The 17,313-nt window shown below is 35.5% G+C and overlaps 1 protein-coding gene across 6 annotated transcripts in view; it reads right to left on the reverse strand.

Moving 5' to 3' along the window:
- Positions 1-17,313, reverse strand: part of IQSEC1 (IQ motif and Sec7 domain 1) — a 323,384-nt gene that overhangs the window by 10,577 nt on the left and 295,494 nt on the right. For 5 of the 6 annotated variants that reach the window (XM_021409295.1, XM_021409292.1, XM_021409296.1 and 2 more), the window contains 8 exons: positions 15,790-15,912; positions 14,880-15,046; positions 12,201-12,340; positions 11,430-11,459; positions 9,005-9,130; positions 7,286-7,385; positions 3,879-4,052; positions 2,448-2,624 (listed from right to left, as the gene is read on the reverse strand). In XM_021409295.1, the coding sequence (XP_021264970.1) occupies positions 2,448-2,624; positions 3,879-4,052; positions 7,286-7,385; positions 9,005-9,130; positions 11,430-11,459; positions 12,201-12,340; positions 14,880-15,046; positions 15,790-15,912 (1,037 nt within the window). The remainder of the gene's footprint in view (positions 1-2,447; positions 2,625-3,878; positions 4,053-7,285; positions 7,386-9,004; positions 9,131-11,429; positions 11,460-12,200; positions 12,341-14,879; positions 15,047-15,789; positions 15,913-17,313) is intronic. The other variant, XM_021409294.1, reaches the window with a different exon arrangement.

The following is a 17,313-nucleotide window of genomic DNA, read 5'->3' on the forward strand; positions in this document are numbered from 1 at the left end:
TAGATCTAAGCTTATCCACTCACACAGTCTTCCAAGACAGAAATTTAAAGCCTGTTCCTGCAGCCACCATTCACTACTATGATGTCTGGTTGAGAGTAATGGACTGTTTTGTTTTTTGTTTTTAAATATAGTTTTGTCATATACCCACCCAATCAAAATGCTGTTCAATCAGATTCCCCTTTCCTTGAATCAATTTTTAACATCTTTCAATTTGTTTTCACAATGTTCACTGGGTAATTATCTGCCTTATCGCACACATATGTAATTAGGCAGTTCCAATATTAATTAGATTTATTTCTTAATGTGGAAAGGACCCCTTTGAAAATTCACTTTCCTCCTACAGAAAGACATACATCCCGAATAGTGCCACTTCTTGTTTCTCCTTGTTGATCCTGTGTTTCGTACACCACAAAAAGAAGATCTGAGGCAACCTAACACTGCAACTCCTTACAGAAGTACTCTCACATGATATTACCTCTGGGACACAGTATCTTGCTAACTGAAAGTGATGCATTTGTTACTCTTTGAATCATCTTTCCCATATCAAAACAAAGTCAGCCTCGCATATAAGCTATTCACTGAGAAAAGGTAGGAAATGTTTGTATAATCACAGTAAAATTACTATATCAAATAACAAAGCAAGTAAAACGTCATTTTGTGAAGTCAGTTGCACTGCACAAGACCAAACAGAAACTCTCCATAATTCTCAGCTCGTTAAAATTAAGTTTAGTTGGGTTTAACAAACTCATTGATAAACCCTGCAGTCCGTGAATGATTTCTATATTTTATTATGGAAAAAAGTTATTTTCAGTAATAAGCATGCCAAATGTATGCATGCCCTGTTGAAACATGATGTTTTCATGACTATGAATACTTGTTTATTGCATAACACCCACAAGATGAATTTAAATTTATGGCAACGTTCGAATGACTGGGATGAAAAATTCCAATGAGATGAAAAAAATTTAGGTGTAAGCATACCTACTGAACTCACATATTTAACAATATGGCAGTTCTCATTCTAGTGAAATAAAAACAAAACAAAAAGGGATGATGAAAGTATCCTCAAATCTGAGATATAGTAGTGGTGAAGACTTAGTGGCTTGACCTAAAATCCATTGAAGCCAATCAGGCAAAAATATTCAACTTCATTTTGGATCAAGGCTCTAGGTCTTTCATATGAAGCAAAGGGGCATGAGTGTGAAAGTCTAAATGGAGAATAAAACAATTGAAAGAGCTTACTCTCTACATACTTGTATGCACATACATAGACCCACAAAACATTGCCTATAATTTTAGTTTACAACAATTTTATTTATTGCAGTGTAGCTAGAATCTCTTCTTCAGTTAAAGAAAAAGTCAAATAGTGTCTACTACCAAAGATATACACAGTACTGAAATTATGACTATACTGTAAACCATCACTGCAATTAAAAGAACAAATCAGATTAGGCAACACAGACTATGAACTAAAGAAAATAAAAAATCATAGCTGCTACTGTTTCCAGAAGTACTGTCTGAATACTGGGCATAGCGTTCAGATGTGACTTCTTGCAATGAAAGGAATCACACTTAACACTGAAACACAAGGTTACTACCTGCGGTAGCCTGTATTACCATGGGTATGCCACTTGTGCACTACACACACAAATCACAGAATAACACATACCAAACTTTCTCCCGATTTTTCTTTAGCTACTAAGTCCCACCACCACTCCTTTCCAGTCCTTAGCTATATTAAGCAGTTAATAAATTTTAGAAACATCAGTGGCTTTGTGGGATATCAGTATTCTTTTCCAGAATGGTTTCTTTCATTACATTGGCAATAATATTTCACAACCACCTCTTTTACAAGAATTAGGAACTTTATCTTGAATTGCAAAACAATAAAGTAGAATCAGGGAGACTGTGTAACTGAACTATATAGCTCTACACAGAATTTAGTAGGGCTTCACTCAATTTCATTCATCAATGTGGTAACACAGGTACACTTGAGCACGAAATACACAGAAAGCAATTATTACACAGAGACCAGTTTTGTTTTTTCTCTAAGCCTACTTTATCAGGGGAAGAAGCAAAGCAGAAGAAAAAGAGAAAGGTAAACTAAGTGGGTTACTCTTAGCGCAAGTCAACCATTTTTCTATAAAACACTTACAATTTTTCCACTGTCGTCACTCTCCTTTTAAAGTATATATAGCAATCTACAATGGTTTAAATGTTTTCAAATAATTGTGGCTCAACAGAACAAGGGTAAAAAAAACAAACAGAAATTAAACACAAAGTATGAAAGAGGAGCTATTAAAAATGTCTGAAGTTTCGGTGTTATTGTAAATTACTCAAGTTTCAGTGTTCAGTTCTTAAAGCCTACTGTGAGCTGCGACTTATATGCATAATTCACACATCTTTGCATGCAGTAGTCAGAGCAAGGAAATGAAGTCAGTGCTTACCTGCTTCAGACAGGTCTCTAAGGGAGCTGCTCAGTGCACTTCTTTTCAGCCCTTCCCCTGTAGCGTAGCTGTCATCCAGGCAAGCTCTGTTCAGAGTCCCATTGCCAGAATCTTTTTTCAGACTGGAACACTGAGACATGCTTGGACGCACCACCCCCTTCTGTTTTTCTAGCTCAGCTGAAACAAAAGAGATTAATTTTGCAATTCATAATTACTGGCTATAATGAAGCACACAGTAACATCGCAATTTCTGTATGTGATCACATATTACTCTGAATAATAGCTAAATGTTCATTTTGGCAGATTATCATAAATACAAGAGAGGAACTTTAGCTCTGTACTAATAACTTTAAAGCACAACATACAGGATGAAAGGCTATTGCTCTGTTGAAAAAACTGAAGGTAAAATCCTATGATTAGACAGTCACATGAAATCCAGCAAAGTACATGGACTTGTACGAAACCCACCTAATAAAGAGAATACAGGAATATAAATGTAGAAGTGAAAAAAAAAAATAGAATCACAGAATGGTTTGGATTGGAAGGGACCTTAAAGATCCCCTAGTTCCAGCTCCCTCCTCCCTTTAAATACTGAAAGGCCACAAGTTTTCCCCAGAGCCTTCTCTTCTTCAGGCTGAGCAACCTCAACTCTCTTCAGCCTCTCTTCACAGGAGAGGTGCTCCAGCCCTCTGAACATTCTTGAGGCCTCTTCTGGGCCTGCTCCAACAGGTCCATGTCCTTCTTACGCTGAAGGGCCCCAAAGCTGAGTGCAGCACTGTAGGCCGTGTCTGACAAGAGCAAAGTAGAGGTGGAGAAGTCACCCGCCTTGCCCTGCTGGCCATGCTACTTTTGATACAGCTCAGGATACGTTGGCTTTCTGGGCTGCAAGCACACATTGTTGACTCATGTTGAGTTTTTCCATCAACTAACATCCCCAAGTCCTTCTCCTCAGGGCTGCTCTCAAACTGTTCCCCACCCAGCCTGTATTTGTGCAGGACCTTGCACTTGGCCTCGCTGAATTTCCTGGGATTCCCATGGGCCCACCTCTTTAGCTTCTCAAGGTCCTTCTGGATGGCTTCTTTTCCCTCCAACATGTCAAAAAACTCAGTGAAAATTATCTGAAGGGCCATCATCAAAAATTTCAGTCACATAAATTACCCTTTAAATTCTTACTGTAATTTATACTATAAATTACAAATCCGTTGCTATTTACTGTTTGTCCACGTTAACCTTCCACTGCATCTATACTGTACTAAATAACTGTAAATGAACCTAGATGAAGTTTAAGGGATCACTGGGTTTTCCTTCTTTTAGGAATAAAAGCCATAAAAAAAACACATTATTTCAAACTTGTAAAGAGTTCTAATGGGCTATACAGACATTAAAGACTTTCTTACTTTGATTAGTTTGAAAATGCTCTACTATATGTACCTTTGTACTTACACTCTATTCTGTGCTTTTCCATTTCTTGAACCTCTGCAATTGACTCCCTCAAATCATCTGTAAACTTCTTCCTGTCCTGAGGATTTGGTGCATTGAAATTTATTAGTACTTTGATATCTGCTCCTGGAACAGCTGATGTGAGCCGTATACCATTGGGATAATCTAGAAGAAAGAGTGAAGAAAAAATGTGAATACCAAAGCTTTGATCATTTCTCTAAATTAACATAGGGGACAAAAATCAGGGAAGTAAAAGTCAAAGAGCACAGAAAAATGAAAATCTCTAAGATATTATGGAACTGCTTAACTGTTGAGATACAGAATAAATACTGAAAGACAATCTTTATGCAGATATTATCCTCAAGGTATCATGTACAATATAAACGAAAAATCCCAGAAAGAAAGAAAAACTTAGGGGGATTGATAATTTTTATTTCATGGAATAGATCCCATTACCTAGCTTAATCAATTTAAGTTTTGCTGAGTAAAGACTACTCAAATATTTCTACTACAGTACTAGAAACTGCCTTGTCCTTTAACTTAACATTTTCAGGGATACAGACACACACTAGCATGTACAGCTTTTAATATTTCCTAGGAGGTTTGCATCCTGGACACCCTACTTAGCTGATTTTTTTTTTTTAATTTTAAATGACCTGTGAAATTACATACTGAGAAAGTAAAATGGTCCATATTATGGGCACCATCGTATAAAAAGCAAAACTTTCAGTCAACTCTCTTTGTCTCTTCAGCTGTACGAGACTACAAATTTTAACGGCCACTCAAAAATATTTTGTAGTTGAGATAAAAGGTTCATTTACAGAAAGACAGTATATAATGAAGATATGTTCAGCTACAGACTACAGAATCAGCCTTTCTTGAATCACAGATCTGTAGAGACAGGATGTCAGAAAAATTCAAAATGTGCATCCCGATTCACAATGTTTTCTTTAACTCACTGCTTGACTCAAATACTTAGTTATTATGCAATCTGAAGTCCAGGTGACCTCATGTAGTAGAAAAATCACTCACTCAAGAAACAGTTGATGACGTAAGGTAGTGTCTTTCCTCAAAGCCATTAAGTTTCAACAATATATAGACTTAAAATATTGAGTAGCAAGTGCAAATACTAGTCCATTCTCATACTGTTCTCTCAGGTGAAAAAAAGCTGCCAAGTACCCAAAGCTTGAAGCTTCGGGTCACAGAGAGGAAGGAGGGAGGAAGAATTTAGTGATTCTGCCAGGGTCTGATATTGGCATCTTGCACAAAAGCTATACACAGCTGATCTGCTTCTCCTAAACATATGACAACACTATCTATCTTTGATCAAATAAGACAGCTGCCTTGAGTTGTCTGCAGCTGCTGTCACTCAGAATACAGCCAAATGGCCAAAAATACAGGGAGTCTGATGCTAAGTAAGGTTACAGAAGTGGATCACATGACACAACACCATGTATTGTTTTGAACCCTGAAACCAGATATCCAGAAGACAGTTCTACAAAGTACACCAGTTGAAAAAAAGATGTTTATGAAACTGAACAAGTAAAGAAACTTATTAACCCCGGAGTCACATTAGCTACCTTCACAAAAGAATAAATAAACTGCAAAACTTCATGTATTATACAAACAAAATATTTTATTACCAAATGATACTTCCCTACAACACATTGATTAAGCATCAGGAAGCACTGACATAAGTATTTGTGGGTTTCAGATATACTCTCTAAAAAGGTTTACTTTCCCTGAGTCTTTTCAGTGATTTTGACTGCAAATGAAAAATACACATTCCCCGTGGTCTATTTATTTACTAGAGGTAAATGACATAATTTCAGTTTTTGGAGCTCACACACCCGCCAACATAGCTGATTTCTATTATTAACCCAAATCACTCTGTTCAACCTCACTAGCAGCCAAACCAGTATTTTTGTTGCTTCTCCTTTAATTACACTAAATTTAATTCACTTGAAATCAGCTGATTCTGACAGCTGATACATAGGTTTAATAAATGGCATGATGGCTCTGGCCAAGATACCTTAAAGTTTGACTGGGACAGGGAAAATGGAGATGATCAATTACACAAATCAGACAAGAACAATGCTTCTCATTCCCAAGTGAAAAATCACTACATTCTACCCAGTAGACACCAACATTAGAAGTACAATCAGCTCACTTATTCATCATCTTCTGGAATGTCTTACCTGAGAAACCCAAATACTGAAGTATCTCAGTGAAATGCCTACAGTTCACAGGCAAGAATTAAACCCTTTTCTCCAGGTCTCACTGTAGGTATTTTTAAGTTTACCTGAATAAAGTGCTCGTACTTGGCACACTTTGGGATTTTTATTTTTTTCTTTTCTTTTTTTTTTTTTTTTTTTAAACTGACATGAGAGGAAATAAATATTCTTCTACTTACAGTAGAATCCAGGACAGAAATATTTGCTGTTCCCCTCTAAAAATGAATTTTATAATACACAAAATGTGCATGAGAGAAAGAATGAAACAATGAACATGTTCGCATAAAAATAATCCACAGGCTACGTCACTGCCATGAGGTCTTCTCATTCAAAATCTCCAGATGCTTTGACTCATAAAAACCAGTAACTTCTTTTGAGTGAGATGAGCACTGGAGCACATTTTCAAGGACAAATGAATACTAAGAGCTTTTCACAAGAGAAAACCACAGAAACCACTGAATGTCACACTGAAATGTATCCAATTTATCATGAAAGTCGAGGTTTGGTCAAACAGACTGTCTCCCTATGAACCATGCAAACAATTGTGCTGAGCCACATTATTACTGATATTGCCTCAGGGTTTAAGATCTGCAGGAGCATGAGCAAAACACTAGCTTTTTGTTGGGTTGTTGACTGCAAAGAATGAGAAAGCATTAGGGAACACTGGATTGATGCAGATTACAGCTGACATATAGAAAAGGTGGCAGAAAATGCAAACTTTAATCCAGAATCTCTGCCTAATTCTGTCTGGATTTGTATTTGAGAATGTATTAGACACAAAGCTAAGACCAAATCAGGAGAATATATGAAACAGTGGCTTAAATTACAAAAAACACTATAATAGTCATTATTATCATACACTGAGTTCCAACTAACTGTACCATCGATTCAGCAACATTTACGATGCATTTGCTTCTTCACAACCATTCCATTATTTACAAGTGTTCACAAAACACATTTGGCTAGATCTGGCTTCTGACAACTGTCAATCTAACAGCAGTCTTTGTTGCTGACACCAGATTGTAACCTTCAGGACTAAACTCAATTCACAGCAATTTTATTCTTAAATTTAGAATCAAGTCCTGTCCATCTCTTTGTTTCATACAATTTTTACTTTTTTTTTAATAAATAAAATGATCATCTAAAAAGAAAGACAAGACTTACACTGGTTCTCAAAAAGAAGAACTTGCATGCCATAGAGGGAAAAGGACTGTCGAAAGCTGTACGTAACAGAGTTCTTCTTCTTTTGAAATATCTTGGTCACCTAAAAGTTATCAAATAAATAAAGTGAAATATCCCTTTTATCATGCATTTATAACCTGCCAGCAAATATTTACTTGCCATTTCTTTCTTTTTTCATAACTCAACTTATGTATTTAATCTGCTGCTACCCAGAAACAAAAAACTAGCTTTGAAGAACTGCTATCTCTCAGCCAGAAGGTTCAGTATTTTAGCCAAATGCAAAGTCTGTGTTTTCTGTTCTCCAGGACTCTAGTTTTCTACATTCAAGAAGGAAAAAGCCTGCGCACTTACTGAACACTGTACACGCTAGCAAAAACATTGTTTTAAAATAATCTTTTTCAAAAAATTATTTGCTACCACACTTTCCTTTGTGCTTCCTTCTTAGTTTGACTACAGACAGCCATTGGTATGGACTTCTCAACCCAAGTTTAATTTTTAGCCCTTCCTCTCACCTGCTGTGTGATCTTTCAAGTCTGTTTCACTTCTGTGCACCTCCAAATACTGTCTGACACCACCTCATCCAATGAAACCATTTCTTCCCTATGTTCCGTATAGCATCTATCTAAATAAAAGCTTCAAACCTTTACTTTTTGCTACAACACAAGTAACACAACCCTACTTACGTCAGTTCTGTGGTTCTCCTAAGCAGTGAATGGAATCACTCTCTATTACCAGGAGATTTATTTTTAATAGTTCTAATTTTAGCTTTTTCTATAGCACTTTAGTAGAATTAACAAATTTCTTCTACATTACTTACAGAAAATTTTGATAAAATTACAGGGGTCTAGGTAAATTCTATGATTCTATGAAATAATAAAAATCAGTAAGAAGTTGGCAGCCTGAAGATGACAGCATTTCACCAGTCTACATCCAAACTCACATTCACATATCCTATTCCTATTTCAGTGAATAAACATGCTTGGTTCATACAATGTCCATTAAAACCACAGTAATATATAATTTTGTTTTTCTGTAAGTAACTGGAATTCATTATTTACTGAAGGGAGATATTCTTTAGAGAAATAGTTAAGCTAGAGGTTATTTTTGTTCTTTATAATAAGAGCTATTGTATTAAAGTTCTTTCTTATACTCAACTGCAGTAATCAATAAAAAGCTTCCATTTAAAAATAATTTATATATAGTGAAGAAAATTAAGAACATTTAAATATTAATCATCCTGAGATTGCTGGAGCTCAGGAATGTGCATGCACTTATTGCCATTTACTTCATAGAGACTGGCATTTCTGAATACCACACTAGAAGTCTTTTCAACTCCATAGGTAGCTAAAGCATACATTAAAAGGGAAGAAAAAAATCATTTGTCCGCCAGAGTTCTCCAGAAAAAAAAAATCTGTTAGATTTTATAAGCAATAGGTAAAAATGCCATGAACAACTTGGTCATAGCTCAGTAAAGGTCTCCCACGTAATAGTCCTTACTCCTACACAAAAGCATGATGAGAATAATAGGCAAAAGTTTGCTTGTTTCAGTGTAAGCACATGAACAGAGTAAGTCTTGTAATATAATCAGGTTTAACGCTGAGTAAAAAGGACAAGCATCAGTCCTCTCTGAATCTTTGTATTAGCAAAGGTAATCTTACAAAACAAAATGAAACAAGACCCCCTGAAACTGAAAATACATACCACAAGAAGGTCATTAAATAAAAATATTTCTCGCTGGTGCAACCCAAGCTTCTGAGGTTTATTTGGATCAGGAACTTCAAAGAGTCTACAGTAGCAAACAAGCCTTCGGTGGGGTAGGGAGAGGACCTATGGTAAGACAAAAGTTCAAGGTTATTATAGCAATACTTAGCCAAAGAAAAGGGCCTTTCATACCTGGGGTCTTTTTTGAATAATTCAAATATCTTTTACCTCTAAGCTCATTACATTTTTTTTTCCAGTAAAGGAGGAACAACAACAAAAGGTTTATATGCTACAAACTGCATGACATTCAAACTTCAACAGCATTCTTATATCAAACCTAACAGGCTGCATCCTGCATGTGGATGCCAATGGAAGGCTTATTAGGGACAGAGCTTTACTTTGTACAATAAAACCTTAACAGAACTCAAGATTAAGCTCATAGCAAATTATATTTGCTTTCCTGAGCATTTTTACATATCAATACGTAAAACAACTTTAGCTTTTGTGAGATGACAAATTTAGTAATGTTGTAGATTATTTTTTGTCAGCCACTGAGTTAAGTCAGTTTTTTCATTCCTGGATACCAAGGAAAAAGTGACATGAGGATAGTAAATGCATTTTCAGGATGGTTTACCTTCTCACAAAACCAAGAATTATGTTCCATTTTTTATTAGAAATGTCCACTGAGCCTATCTCCAAAGCTGTATTTTTCAGTCTAGTGAGACTTCACTTGTTTCAAATGCAAAAGATTACGCTTTGTTAACAATATTAAAAGTAACCCTTTAAAATTTCAAGTAGAGAATAGTCTCTGGTAACTGGGCATATTTCATTTATATCTTATATTTACTTATAATTCCTGATTCTCCATAGGAATGATGAGATTTACTAGGCAAACAAAAGCAGTCAGGCTACTAATGTTGCTGCTTCTGCTACATGAGCAGGAAAAGAGTGGAAAAAAAGCTTAGGGTTCATCAGCCCTTATTCCTGATCAGTTATCACTTCATTTGATGATGTTTCAATTCTCCCTCCCAAATAAAATGATAACTGCTATTAACAGACAAAAGGCTAACAGCATTTAGTTTATCTATGGCATTAGCTTAATTACAGATCCTCCCTGGACTTGCAAGGAGAAGGTATTTAAAAAATACATCTGATATTTTCTAAAGGAGACAATGTTGTGAAGAATGCTAGAGAAATCAGTGGTTTCTATTTTCAGACTGACTATTCTGGTAATTGAACGGTTTATGGAGGTTCTCCGTGAAAAGTAGCAGGAATAAAAGTTGCATGTTCTCATTGTTCCCTGCCTCCAGATACATGGCAGCCTTGAATTTGCTACTGCAACATAAATCCCAAGGGTATCACCGAGTCTATGAACTTGCAAACAACTACAGCGAGCTTGGTATTGAAATTTAACTATAAAAAACGCTTTCACTCATAGCAATGGATGATCCTGTAAGATTCCCTTCCACCATACTTCACAAAGGTTACATCTTTCAGTTGGTTTTTACAATTCAGTGATACTGTCAGATATGCAACCATGAAACAATGACAAGTACTTCACTTAGAACAGAAAGATAACTCTGAATGTTTTTAATTACTTACATGGTTAAAAAAAAAAAAAAAGTGAGAAACAGAAGGCAAACAAATGGAATTTTAAAGTGACTTCCCTGGATTGTCCTGAGTGAAGATGTTAACACGCAGCACATTATATTGATAAAATCATAATTGATTAAAAAAATCATTAGGATCAAGTTTGCATAAGGTTATCAGATTTCAGAATACTACATTCACTCCTTGACTATTTTTTTTTCCTCTATGTATGTTTGTTCTTTTAATTTAAAACTACTGCCAACACTGCTATCATGAAATGAAAATAAGGGAAATAACATGTCAGAAGAAGAGTTTCAGGAATACTATTTTATCTATTTATGTATTTTAGTTTTAGAGATGTTACTGAACACATCTATCTGGAATCTGAAATCAGTATCTTCTATATCAATCTACCTTTTGCAAGAGAAGAGTTAACACAAATTGCAATATCTTTCTAGAGCATCATTCAATATCTAAATGGACAAGAAATAATAAACAAATAATAAACACACTGGAAACCAGATGGAAAGGTGAGATACAGCTGTAAGTTTGCTTGCTTGTTTACTTATTCTTTACTGGCTATCTAATGCCTACAGTGATAACAGCATTTGAAATACACAAAATGAGTACTATAAACTCCAGGCAGTAAATTGAAGAGTGTAGGTGGTAAACATATTTTTTAAGGAAATCTTTATACTTTGCAGGGTTATTACAACAACAGGAAAAAATTTGCTTGATAGAAGCCCAATTTTTGAAAATGCTAAAATGTAATAGAGTTCATCATCACCACTTAAAACAACTACAAACTTTGAATGAGTATGAGAAAAATACCTACACAACCAAGTCCATGATGCAGAGATCCAATCTACAGTAGAAAGACATATACAAGTTCATTAAACTTCAGAGAAACACAGTACTGTATCATAGCAAGTAAATACGTCACGGTCTTACTATGACTAAATGCCTATAAAGTAAAAACAAATATTTCTATCAATAAAGACTATTGGCTATTTCCTATATTTTCTTTCAGACAGTTAAAAAAGAATCTCAACAGAAGATCCTTCATCCTAGGACTCCATCGTAGCATTGTTTTTCCCCACAGTAAAGCATGAGGCATCTTAGGATACTCAAAACCAGCATTAGAATTCCTTGGACTTGATTTCCAGATAAGTTCTCAGACAAAATGATATGATCTCCTCTTACAAATACCAGCTCACTGAGCTAGCTGCAAAGCTCAGAAAGACGTGGGTATGAATAGAAGTTCTCTGCTACCCTTTGTAAATTCTGGAGTCATAACTGATAGCATGAATGTTGAAATACTATTCTCCATAACATCACATTTCACTGAGAGAAAATGTTGGAAAAAATATCTTAAATCAAGTTTAAGATTTGGAATATCATCATTTACAAGTATCAGACTACTACAACAGATTTGTCTGCACTGTTCAAAATTAAAGACAATTATTATTTTGACAGTTTCAACCTTCTGCTGTTTAATAACCAATTTATACATCTAAGCAACACAATTATGTATTCTCCTATGCTACACGTTGCCCTACATCTCCTTATTATGTAGTAATTTACATTCAGGGCAAAGAAGACTTACAGGTTTCTTTCCTACTATGAGTTTTTCAACCTTCTGGACTTGGGATACATGATCCTCATTTGTCTTCAGTTCCCGCTTGCGGATTCGCTCATAAATCCCAATCAGCATTTCTCGTGGGATATCTTCACCATCATCCACACCTACAGAATCCAACAATTTTATGATCAGTTGGTTTTGATTCATAGCTGTTGATACTTTGTCAGCTAACATCTCCTGTGCCGTTCTTGGGCCCACCTTACCCAAGTGGTCTAAGTTATGTTATTGAGTACTGAAGCACTGAATTTTGCCCAAATGCTTGCTATCTCCATACAACAAGGCACTGATCAAAATCAATCTATTACGTTTATTTTTTATTTTTAAATCACTAATCTAAAACTAATCCCTAAAAAGGCTAATTATTAATGTAAATTATTTTCTTTTCTCTTTATGTTTCCTTTGCTTTCCTATTAAAGCTCTGATGAATTAAGTAACTCATTAGACACTGAAATGTCCATCTACCTCAGAACAGTATAGCCTCTGCCCCAATATTACTCAACACTGCTCACAGAATCATTTCTACAAGACAACCTTATGAATAACCAGTAAAATTAATTTAACCAGTATTTCCTGTATGGTTTCAAAATCAATTAATTTAGTCTGGAAAAACAGATCAACAGAATGGCCTATTTACAACATCACTGTTTATCACTGTGTGATTGACATCAGCATACAAGCATTCCAACAAATACCTGGAAGTTGAAAGCTTGATCATGCGTTTTTAACAGGAGTGGAAGGAGTCTGATTTCAGTAAGTGACTGAAAGCTTGCTTTTCTGGGACAGTGATATGCATATTTATTTTTCACACAGGTTTTAAAGCAACAACCTATTACCTCCCATTCAGAAGGCAAAATACAGTATTTTGTCACCAAGTGGAACAATTGCTGCCTCAAAAAAATAGTGTGATAAAATATGGTTTCTTTGCAACGAGGAAAAAGAAAAACAGCTTGTGTTTCACACCTGCCAAAGGTCCCATAGACTACCCTTTGAGATCATGGCATTTAAAGCTAGACGTAAGGAAGTATGCTATGAAAATTCCTACTATAAGGAATTGCTGACATTCATTCTGGAGTTTAGAGAGAACATACTGTATTTAATGCAACAAATATGACTGTAGTATTACCCTATCAGATGAACGTCGGGTCATTCTTAAATCTTTGTGAACTTATGTTAAAATCTCAATGCTAACTTAAATTTTGCTAAGCTAGTACACCTGTTAAGAATAGATTGTTCATTACTGTCTTACATAAATCTAAGGGAATAACATCACCAAACAGGACTTTATTTTCAAGATCTGAAATTCCAGAACATCACAAGTACTTTATTTTCTCTAGCATTAAAATGATACTGGATGTGTAATGTGCACTCCTGAACACCAACTGTCATGTACCTGAGAGACACCAATGAATCTTTTCATACAGAGCAACTTGGTTCTGTCTTTCTGTCATTCAGCCCAATTCTGGGTATCACTGAGAGAACGGCCATTAAACAATACAACAACACTTGGTGGTGCCCGCAATAGCTGACTTGTTTTTATACAATGCTGCTGCATTCATTTTTGCTAAAAGAAGAGACTGTGCACTAAGTTGTGCTCATTGTGTGCTTAAAAGCAGAGGGAGGAGGAAGGCAGTGTTACAGTGAATGAAAATGCAATTTTTCTGGGCTGTGCACAAACACATGGTAACGGAACTATAATAAAAGCTTCTTTATCCCTATGGACACAAACTACCTTAAAAAAAAAAAAAAAAAAAGAATGGGGGCTTTCAGCCTTGTTTTATTTCTCCAACATCTGAGCTGCAATAAAGTACTGCGATAAAGTAAATGTTGTCTGATCCATCCTTCCATGTATGCCCAGAAACAGCAGGAGGTATCCTATCCTCATGTATGATCTTTCTTAGCTGTACAGTGACAATTTCCTTTTAGACAAAGCTGAGCTGATACTTCATAAAAATCTGTTCTTTTTTTCACCAGAAAGTAAGGTAGAAAGAGCTGGGATACAGACATGGAATAAAAAATGTTGGCAGTGTAATTACAGGCTTCGGTGTGCCACAGGCTGACAAATAGTTTCATTATCAGAAAACACACTAGTGAAGATGCTGAAGAAACGTGTATACTATTTACTGTGTACCTTTCAGGAAGGTTTTTAAGTTGTGATTCAAAACGGAGACTAAATTTATATATCTGTAAACATGTACACACATATTCTTTGCAGAGCGTCTTTATTGCAACAGAATTTATTCACCTTCATTCCTGTGCACAAAAGTTGCTATCTTTATGAGTTGTCCCTGGACTTTGTGAAGGGTTTAAGTGTGGCAAATTTCAATTGCATTTAAAAATTTGAGGCACTGGATAGTTCTGAATACATGGTAGTGGTCACTTTTCGGCTACACTGAAAGAACTGAGAATAAAAGGGCCTGCCAATACATCTCCTCAGGAAAGACAAGATAAAAATGAAAAAATACTGTATGTTTAGTTCTGTTTTCAGTATTACAAAAATATCTAAAGCTGGTACAAGTGATGGTGATTTTGAAAGTCAGGAGAAATCAGAAACAAGTATTTTGCTTTTTCCCAGAAGATATATGGTGTCCTTCCAATGACAGTTAAAGGGAAAAACAACAACCATTGTGGTTAGAGCTTGCTTACCCCTTAGGTTCTTGACAAAATCTTCTAGCTTCATTTTGCGTTCCGGTTTCACATTTGGGCTGTACATATCTGTGTTCAACAGTATAATGGCAAAAGCTAGAATGAAGATGGTATCAGGATTCCTAAATTGTCTCACAACTCCTGGATTGCAGATGCAGTAACGCTGGCTATAAAAAAGGAGAGAGGGGAAAGCTCTCAGTGCTATGAATTAATATTATTACTTCACCACATAAACCAACTGCTATGTTCCAGAGGCTCTGCAATTATTCACATTCTATACATACATTTCGTTTTCCATCCACATATTTTTATAAGCCTATCCCAGAATAATGGAAGGCTTTTGGCTTTTACTGCCTTTTTAACTTTTCTTCTTAGTACAGACCCTGGGCTCCAATAACTTCAGGTTTTTTCTTTTTTTTCAGTAACACTCACTGACACCAGTTAAGAACAGAGCATTGATTTTAGCTTACTGCTGATTTACATCTCCTGTCTGGTATTAATAAATTAATGCTCTTTATTCTGCTATTGTTAAAATGCTTAATGAAAGGTTAAGAGCATATATACTCTAAAAAGTAAATGGTCATATAATTTCACACATATAAAATGCAAATATTATGTGCAAATATATTGATAGAGATATTCAAAAATTCCTTAAATTTCTTTTCAACTGATGCACAAAAACTCATTACTGCAAATAAGTTACATAACAGCACTAGCAAATAAAACTTCCTATTTTCATACTTACTGAAACCACCACAAACAACGTGCTGTATTTGAGACTGTACTTGGCTCACAAGGACAGTGCAAATAAGCAGGAAAATAACGTAGACTCAATTTCCCCGGTTCTCCAGTCTGACAGCTAGACAACAGCATGTTCCTCGTGACTGAATAATTAATTTCAGCATCATACCTGAAGGCTTCAATGAGCCGTTCTACTTTCTGGGCTTCTCCTTGAACACGGATATGAGCCTGAAATTTCCTGAGTGCTTCATCCAGTTCCATTGTTGAGAAGTCCATCTCATCCACAACACAGCTAGGATAAAAACATATTGCCATTGGATCTTTTCATTTCTAACAGTACAGTACCACAGGTAAGATGTTGAGACCAGAAAGCCTTTTCAAATTTCATGGAGTTTTTTGAAACCCTCAGCAGCAACTGCAATAACTGCAGGTGAACTGTGAAGGAAGGATTGCAAAGAACAGATCAATGAGAAAGTGTATAGGTAAGAAGGTCCTTATTTATTTATTTATTTATTTTTCATTAAGCAGCAGAGCTGCTATAATGACAAATGTCTGACCAATCATAGCAACAAGTCATTGTTAGGAATAATTATTGGGTTTATGCTTCCAGGCCAGTCAATTATTATTACCCAATGTCTATAAGAAAGAGTTTATATTTCTTGAAATATCAAATTTTGCAGCAAGCACAATCATCTGTACCGAATGGTTACGTCTAGGAATGTTCTGATATACTGAGAAAAAAATTAATCTTTTCTTAATACACTTCTACTGTTACCGTAGTTCTCATCTCCCCATCACTTCCCATGTCTTTCAGGTAACATTTATGGAAAAATAATTACTTCCTTGCTCTGAAAATACAGTGCTGACAAATAAAAAGGAACCAGTTGAATATAATCAACAACGTGAACTGTGTCATTCCAACGCTTTGTTTAAAGACTGCTTTAAAATGACAAGCTTATGAATTTCCTTTGGTTAAACTTTGCTTTTAGTTTTTAAATAACCAAACATGAATCACTGCAAGTAACAGCACTGTAGTGCAGAAACCATAGAAAGCAAGCATAATCTGATTTTAAAAGCCTCTTCTTAAATGTATAGCTATACAATGACCAATTAGAGTAGCTCACATTGTTTTTCTAATAATATTGCAGCTACTATAGATTAATACTAAAGCAATTTATTCACTTCATCTTGTATATTTTTTATTTTATGATGAAGTGCAGGGAAACAAACAAGCTTGGTATTTCTCACGCCCTTTGCAATTTACACCTAAAAACCTATTATCAATTCTGCAATAACGTTCACAGTCTTCCCACCTATTGTTAGCTCTCTAACACTTTCAAAAGCTCTTTTCTCCATCAAAGATGAATGGCACATGTGCAGGCAAGCTGGAGTCAAACTGTAGTAATTAGAACAGTTAAGGAGCTCCAGAAACATGCTGGCCAACAGCATAACAGGGAGGGGATTTAATCTTCATAATCTGAACTGCTGAGACAGCAGGTACACCACCAGGGTCAACATTCTTAACGGGAATCTATTAAGATTCCACCAATGTTTCAAAATAGTGAACAAAACTTTTCTAGTGCCTGTGCAATGACAAAAAAGGGGAGGGGAAAGCAAATAATTTGGTTAGCAAATGAAATAGCGGAAGTAATAAGACTAGGCACACTTGTTAAATTTGTTAAGTTTTTGTTAA

The sequence above is a fragment of the Numida meleagris genome, chromosome 11, assembly GCF_002078875.1.
Source record: "Numida meleagris isolate 19003 breed g44 Domestic line chromosome 11, NumMel1.0, whole genome shotgun sequence".
In the NCBI taxonomy this organism is placed as follows: Eukaryota; Metazoa; Chordata; class Aves; order Galliformes; family Numididae; genus Numida; species Numida meleagris.